A 7553-nucleotide genomic window follows, 5' to 3' on the forward strand; every position below is an offset into this window, starting at 1 on the left:
CTATAACCAAAGAGCCAAATCCAAATCCGAATTGGCCATCCTCCCCGTTTTGTTGCGGCCCGGAAATCCCCAAAATTCAACCAAACTTTGACCTCACTCCTCACTCCTTTCAAAAAACTACAATATTTAAATCGCTCGGCTTGATTTTAAAACAAAATTTAAATTCCCTGGAGATTTTCTCTTTAAAAAGGAGAGAAAATTCAGGCGAGGTGGCTGCTATAAAAACACATGAGCAACCAGTCTATCTCTCTCTCTCCTCCACCACAGCCGCTGCTTGCTTTTCCGATTTATTTTTTTTTCTTCTCCTGAGAAAAAAAAATATCGCGCACGATAATATTTTCTCGCCCTCTTCGCCCGCTTGCCTTTCCTAATTCTGCGAGATCGAAGACCTAGAGGGCGGCGCTAATGGCGGTGGAGGAGGCGGCGGAGAGCTGCGGAAGCCACGCGGCGGCGTCGGCCGCTGGTCGTGGTGGTGGTGGAGGCGGCGGCGGTGGAGGGGCCACGTCGTCGTTTTCGTCTGCGTCGGCCGGGGCGGCGGCGGCGGCGGCGCGGAAGCAGCAGCAGCAGCAGCGCCACAAGCTGGAGGTGTACGCTGAGGTGCTCCGCCGACTCCACGACAGCGGCGTCCCCGAGGCCCGGCGCGAGGGCTTCGACGACGAGCTCTGGAACCACTTCAACCGCCTTCCCGCACGGTGCGTGCGCGAGCGACCCCCCCTGCTGCGGCGGCGCGAATCGAGCGCGGCAGTGTTGGTGTTGTTGTTGATGATGATGCTGCGGTTGCTGCTGCGGCGGCCTGAACTGATTTGGGGGGTTGGTTTTTGGTTGGTGTTGCAGTTACGCCATGGATGTGAACGTGGAGAGGGCGGAGGACGTGCTGACGCATAAGCGGCTCTTGGAGCAGGCGAAGGATCCGGCGCAGCGGCCGGCTTTCGCCGTGCGGACCGTGCAGGTGGGGTGTTCCTACGACTTCGTCACCATCTCATAGTTTTTTGGGAGGCAATTCTCAACTCCACCGATGCAATTACTGTAGGCAATCCAGAACGCGAATTTCGCAGTATCATATAGTTTGACTTAAGGTCACGAAATTATATGGTTTGACTGCTTGCTGATAATTGCTTGGTTGGGGGCCAGTTTTCCCATTGGACATTTCCTCTTTTTCAAATTGTTTTCACTCTCTGATTAAGTCATCAGCACGAAGGTTGCACTGCGTGAGTCAATTGGGATTTTATCTGGTTGTAATTTGGTTTTTAAGTCAGAAAGTTGAAAAGTTTCTTCTGATTAGCTTTTAAGCTGCAGTTAGTTTCCATCAAATATTGGATCATAGACATGCAGTACCTTTTGATATCGGATATGCAGTTGATCCAACAGTACATCGTTTTTTTTATTACCTGGTTCCATTTGTTTTTATAAAAACGAAATCCTTTCATTATGTTCAGATTCATTAATACCACTGGCAAATATCAGTGTTCCAGGCCAAAATGCATCTAAAGCACCAATTCTTACAAACCAACCAGACTTTTGCAACATGTGACCAAATGAACACTCCACTCTGGAAGATCACTGAAGGCAGTGCAAGTGTTTTCATTGTCTCACTTTGTTTCAGTTCTTTTCCTTACCAACATAGGAAAATCACCTTATGGTTTTGCCTCGACATGCTGTGTAGCGTGTACTTGACAAATTTCATGTTTGAGTTCTGGATGTTCCAAACTTTCAATAGAAAATATTGTATGTAGGCTCAGTGTTTCGTTGACTAATGAAAAGTTTCAACATTATATGAACCCTGCCCTTTTTCTAATTTTAATTATAGTCAGATATCTCTATTCTTGTGGGTGGTGATGTGCATTTTGGTGTTAAAGTAATATGAACATTTACATCTACACTTTCTGTGGCTAGTCCCGTGAACATTGATTGACTTGTTCAAGGCTAGCATCTATGCTTTCATTAGTTGACAGTGTCAATGCTGTTCTTTTGTTTTCTAAGTGATGACGTGTTACTTTTTATATATTAGATATTCGTTTTCTTAGGACTCTTAAACTAATATTAGCAATCTGTAGAGGCCTACTATTTTTTTTACCATTATCCTTATTGGAAGACCTTGATTCATTAGGTGTCTCCAATTCTTGATGGGAATCAGACTGATGCTGATTCGAACACTGCAGGGGAGGAGGTTGCTTCAAGGCTGTTGAACAGGCAACAGAGGTACCTGTGCCTTTTCATCATTTGCTTAATATTTCTTTGGTTTTGCATATGACTAATATTGTACTTTAACATGTTTTAATATGTAAGTTTCATATTCACCATTCACCCTCCTCCTGCCTTTAACATGTTTTAATATGTAATTTTATATTCAGCATTCACCCTCCTCCTGCCTTTGGTTCATCTACAAATCTTGAGGCCCTTGCTCTTGAGGCTAGCAAGTCCCAAGGACAAGACCATGATAGCACCTCAGATAATGCCAATTACAGGTTAGTCGCTGCTGCTGGTACCTTTGTGACTCTATTTAATCTTAGTAATACCACATATTCAAGTTAAATAATTATATTTTGGGAGTAAACATTGGTATTGGGAATCTTAATTGTTGCATTTCTCTTATGGAAGTGCTTATTTCCCTGCAGCACACAATAATTTTCTTGTATTTTGTGGCCTTACAGACCCATGCATGAAATCACCTTCTCCACCATTGACAAACCAAAGCTTCTTAGCGAGGTAAACCTATGCATGCTTGAAGATTCCATCAGGAACAGTTTATATGTTCAAGATCTTTATTGATACATTTCATGGTCTATATCTTGATTAAATGTTAATAGCTAAAATTCAATTTGTACTTGTTAACTGATACCATGTTCTCTGATACATCCAGCTCACATCGCTGCTTGGCGAACTTGGTCTAAACATTCAAGAAGCACATGCGTTTTCAACAAATGATGGCTACTCACTCGATGTCTTTGTTGTTGTTGGTTGGCATGATGAGGTATTTGAACATTTTACTGGAACTATGCTGGCTACGCATTTGATGATGATGTCCTTGCATCGCTGTGCACTTGTTACCTGCAGCAGTAGAAAAAAGAACCACATTTTTCTATGATTTTAATTGGTGGACATTTTCCATCATCAGATTTTTACATGTCATACAAATGACGTGGGCATTTGACTATCAGAGAATATGGAAACCATAACATGCTTCATATAATTTTTCTTTCTTCTCTGTACAACTCTATCTGATATCTAACTAGGCATGTGGAACTACATTAGTTTGCACAATTGAGTAGCATATGTACTTGAACGGAAACATGTAATCAGAATGCACTTTATGGTCTGATATTGATGAAGATGCGTTTTGTGCTTTCATGAGAGCCTGGTGAGGTCTAGCATGTTTGATGTGATGATAATTACTCCCTCCGTTCTATAATATTCCAAAATCCCTTATATTATGGATGGAGCGAGTACATGATAATTTATAGCGTAGCATTTTAAGGTTATCAGTCCAATGGTTGGTGAGTTAAACTTTTCTGATGGAATTAGTGTGTGCATTTTGCACATATGCTCAACATTCTGTAACTAATACTGTGGCTCATGCTGCTATATTCAAGGAGGTGATGTTGGTATTCCCTAACTTCCCAACAGTTTTGTAATCAAACAATTTGTTAAAAGATGAGCCAGCAAATACCTCTGATTTCCATAATTGTTCTAAATATTTTCTCTACTGTTTAACGTTTGCTTATCTGTTTATTTTTATAGGAAACTGAGGATTTAATAGAATCAGTACGGAAAGAAATTGGCAAGATTGATGAGGTGAACCACTGAGTTTCTACTTAATTGTGGTTCCGCTCTTAGTTATCACATGCTTATTTTCTGCTTGGTGTTGAATTGACAGACGCAGGGATGGTCTACAACTCATTCATGGTCTTCTCCAGTTGAAAATATGCAGATTGGGGAGAATTCAGCAGCTGACCATGTTGAAATACCTAGGGATGGTGCCAGTGAATGGGAGATTGATGTAAAGCTACTCAAGTTTGGGAATAAAGTAGCATCCGGATCATATGGTGATCTGTGAGTGCTTGTTGATTACTATCATTAAAGAAAAAGTCCAATTTATGCTTTGATGAGTCACTTAACCAATCTGTTTTTCTTCCAGTTATCGGGGTACATATTGCAGCCAAGATGTTGCTATCAAAGTGCTCAAACCTGAGAGGATAAATGCGGACATGCAGCGTGAATTTGCCCAGGAAGTATATATTATGAGGTATGCTACAAGATCTGCTCTGTTTGTCATTTATTTGTTCTGTAATATATTTATTTTATCCCATTAAGTGTTGTTTCTTCTTTTCTACCATGAATGATATCGTATAAAAAAAAGCCATAGTTGTGCTGAATGACTTCATAGCTGAAATGCATTCGTTCAATCGCTATTTGCTGCCAGTGTCTTATTATATCAATCTTTTGTTTGCTTATGGATTGTTCATATTATTACTCCCTCCATCCACAAAAGTTACACCTATTTCACATTTGAGTTTTTCCAACTAAGTTGTTCCTATTTGTAGTCTTTATGCATTCAAGACTTAAATGAAGAGATAAATTAAATATTTTATTAGAACCCAAGGAGTCATCTAAATACTCATTGGTTGCATGCTTGCATTCACTCCTTGATTTTTTAACATCCAAAGTGATTTAATTTCTCTTTGGTCTTGGTGTCAAAAGTAATATGTGTAACTTTTGTGAATGGAGGGAGTATTACCTATAACTATTTGTAACTGCATCACCCTTATGAAGCTGTCTTCCATTAGTTCTGCTATGTTCTTATCTGTTCAGATTTTAAGTTTATGGGGATATATTTTGGATTTTAGGAAGGTTCGCCACAAGAATGTTGTACAATTTATTGGTGCATGCACTAAACCCCCCAATCTATGTATAGTCACAGGTATGAAACCGGAAAACTCTAGCACTGCGAGTTTTTGTTTGTTTATTTTGAGTGTTGTAATAACAAAATAACCTGGTATTCTTCTCTTCTCCAGAATATATGTCAGGTGGGAGTGTTTATGATTACCTGCATAAACATAAAGGTGTATTCAAGCTCCCTGCTTTACTTGGAGTTGTGATGGATGTTTCAAAAGGCATGAGCTACTTGCACCAAAACAATATTATTCATCGAGATTTGAAAACTGCTAATCTCCTTATGGATGAAAATGGGGTAAGTAATGTAGGGAAATTACTCCATAATACAAATGCTTCGTGTCCCTTATTTTATTTTTACTTTAGTGAATTTGTTGCCTATCAAATTCACTTCAACTGGTACTTCTCCAGCTACCTCGTTTGAAAATCTTGCGTCAAGCATTGGTATCCGACTTCTTGTTCTTCCTTAAAAAAAAGGAAAATGATGGAACAATGTTTTCAAGCAATATTCACATGAAAAATTGAAGAGAAAAGTAGCCACGGTATATGTGGGTCACCTGTAATTCAGATTTCAGATTCTGTTAACTGGAATTTGGTTTTAACTACCCGAACTTTGCCATCACTGTTAAAAATCAACTCACGGTTTACAGGGGAATCATATCCTTGTGGTAACTTGGAAGTCCTTTATGATGAATTGTAGCGTTAATACAAACTTTTTTTTGGCTTTGAATGTGTGATTTATATAACAAAATCGGATAGGTTTATCTGAAACACTGGTTTTTTTCATCCTGCAGACGGTTAAGGTTGCTGATTTTGGTGTTGCACGTGTTAAAGCTCAATCTGGAGTAATGACTGCTGAAACAGGGACATATCGTTGGATGGCTCCAGAGGTGATTTACCCATTGACATAGTTTTAGTACTAACTGTCCTAGCATTATACTCTACAAACTACTGTTTATTATATTGTTTAGGTGGAACTTGGTTATTAATGTTATGCCCCAAAATATTTGTTTTCTGTTTTCTTTAGTGCTGTAAAATTTAAAATATACCTTCCAAATTGGATCATAAGTTTGCAATTGCTGTAAACCAGCTTCAGTTTACTATTCTGTTGTCAGATCGTATATCACATTATCATCGCACAAAATTTTACCTGTTGTAGGTTATAGAACACAAGCCCTATGATCACAAGGCCGATGTTTTTAGTTTTGGAATTTTGATGTGGGAGCTGCTCACAGGGAAGGTACTTTTGTTTGTCACTTGCTAATCCATTCATTCGTAACTCTGAATCAATTGTTTTGAGACTTGTTTATAATTGGTATAACAACCTATTGTGTGCAGATTCCTTATGAGTACCTGACACCATTACAAGCAGCTGTAGGTGTGGTTCAGAAGGTGAACGTTGTTTTTCTTTCTACATGCTGTCGTCTTCTTTTATTTTGTTTAGAACTGGAACTTATCCTTCCAACCAAATAATTGCATGAGACTGATAATGGGTACACAAATATAAGGGATTTTGCCATGCACATATATTTTGGCCTAATGCACATGGATAACATGGATTGGTTTGAGTTATTTTTAGTCCAAGAAATCATGTAGTAGATGTTTGAGATATAAATAATTTAACAAACACAGCTTCAGAAAATTATGGAAAATGCACTAGTGAAAATTGCAAAATATCATTGGGGCTCTCTTTCTTCAGGGTTTTTGTTTACCTCTTTGACAGATAAAAGACATTCTAATATAGCGAAATACTAATATGAATATGCTCTTGGTTATGAAACCCTTTGTGAAAGTTCTTAACTAAGAATATTAATTATATATCCGTCTACAGCACGGAAACCCACTTCTAATATGGTAACCCTCATTTGCAGGGATTACGGCCTACAATACCAAAAAATGCTCATGCAAAACTTTCTGAGCTTCTTCAGAAATGTTGGCAACAGGAGCCTGCTGAAAGACCAGATTTCTCTGAAATATTAGAAACTCTTCAGAGAATAGCAGAGGAGGTTTGTGATTGAACTTAATGCATACTAACTTAAATGGTTGAAGATTTATGTTCTTGTGAACCAATGTTGCAGGTTGGTGATGAGCATGATGGAAAGCACAAGGAGAAAATACTGGGCGGACTATTTTCAGCTTTGAGGGGGCGTGGGCACTAAATGGTGTGGGAATACATGTTTTCATTCCATATGGAAGGGCCTGAGAAAAAGATCAGCGTCAGTTCCTTGGCAGGTGCAGCGCCACATTGAGATTAGACTGCTGCAGTCGACTTAATGAGCAATTTTCAGATGCAAGTCCATCAAGGTGTTAACTGTTGTCATACTATTTTTTTGGTGTACAACTTCCGGGTTCCATTACAGATGTAACATAGGAAGAGTTGTTGTGAAGTGTACATTATTGACCTGATTCTTCTACTGACGAGTTGTAACTTGTAGTTGAATAAGAAGCCAGATTTAGGGCGTGCATTATTCTCCCAGATCCTGTGGTTTAGCTATGCTTATCTTTCTACTACCTACTGCTTACTTTTTGTCCTGAATTCTTTTTCGACAATATAATGTTCTGTGCCGTCCTGTTTCTTATGTCTATGTCAGGTTCTAAATAATTTTGTGTTCAAGAAGGATGTCTCAACACAATGATGCCCACATGCTCTGTCAATCATGGTG

At 39.2% G+C, this 7553-nt stretch overlaps 1 protein-coding gene across 1 annotated transcript; it reads left to right on the forward strand.

Moving 5' to 3' along the window:
- Positions 1-253: 253 nt before the first annotated feature.
- LOC127784375 (serine/threonine-protein kinase STY46-like) lies at positions 254-7366 on the forward strand. The gene is made up of 16 exons (XM_052311662.1): positions 254-692; positions 835-949; positions 2108-2199; positions 2352-2465; positions 2652-2706; positions 2861-2971; positions 3739-3792; positions 3875-4050; positions 4136-4243; positions 4845-4918; positions 5013-5188; positions 5685-5780; positions 6050-6130; positions 6229-6282; positions 6762-6896; positions 6969-7366. The coding sequence occupies exons 1-16, from the start codon at positions 406-408 to the stop codon at positions 7047-7049; spliced, it is 1809 nt and encodes a 602-aa protein (XP_052167622.1). The 5' UTR covers positions 254-405; the 3' UTR covers positions 7050-7366.
- The last annotated feature ends 187 nt before the right edge of the window (positions 7367-7553 follow it).

This window comes from Oryza glaberrima, chromosome 9 (genome assembly GCF_000147395.1).
Source record: "Oryza glaberrima chromosome 9, OglaRS2, whole genome shotgun sequence".
NCBI classification, from domain to species: domain Eukaryota; kingdom Viridiplantae; phylum Streptophyta; class Magnoliopsida; order Poales; family Poaceae; genus Oryza; species Oryza glaberrima.

Coding starts and splice junctions, on each gene's coding strand:
- LOC127784375 (XM_052311662.1), top strand. CDS start 406: ATGGCGGTGGAGGAGGCGGCGGAGAGCTGCGGAAGCCACGCGGCGGCG. Junction 693..834: donor TTCAACCGCCTTCCCGCACG/GTGCGTGCGCGA, acceptor TTGGTGTTGCAG/TTACGCCATGGATGTGAACG. Junction 2,466..2,651: donor TCAGATAATGCCAATTACAG/GTTAGTCGCTGC, acceptor GTGGCCTTACAG/ACCCATGCATGAAATCACCT.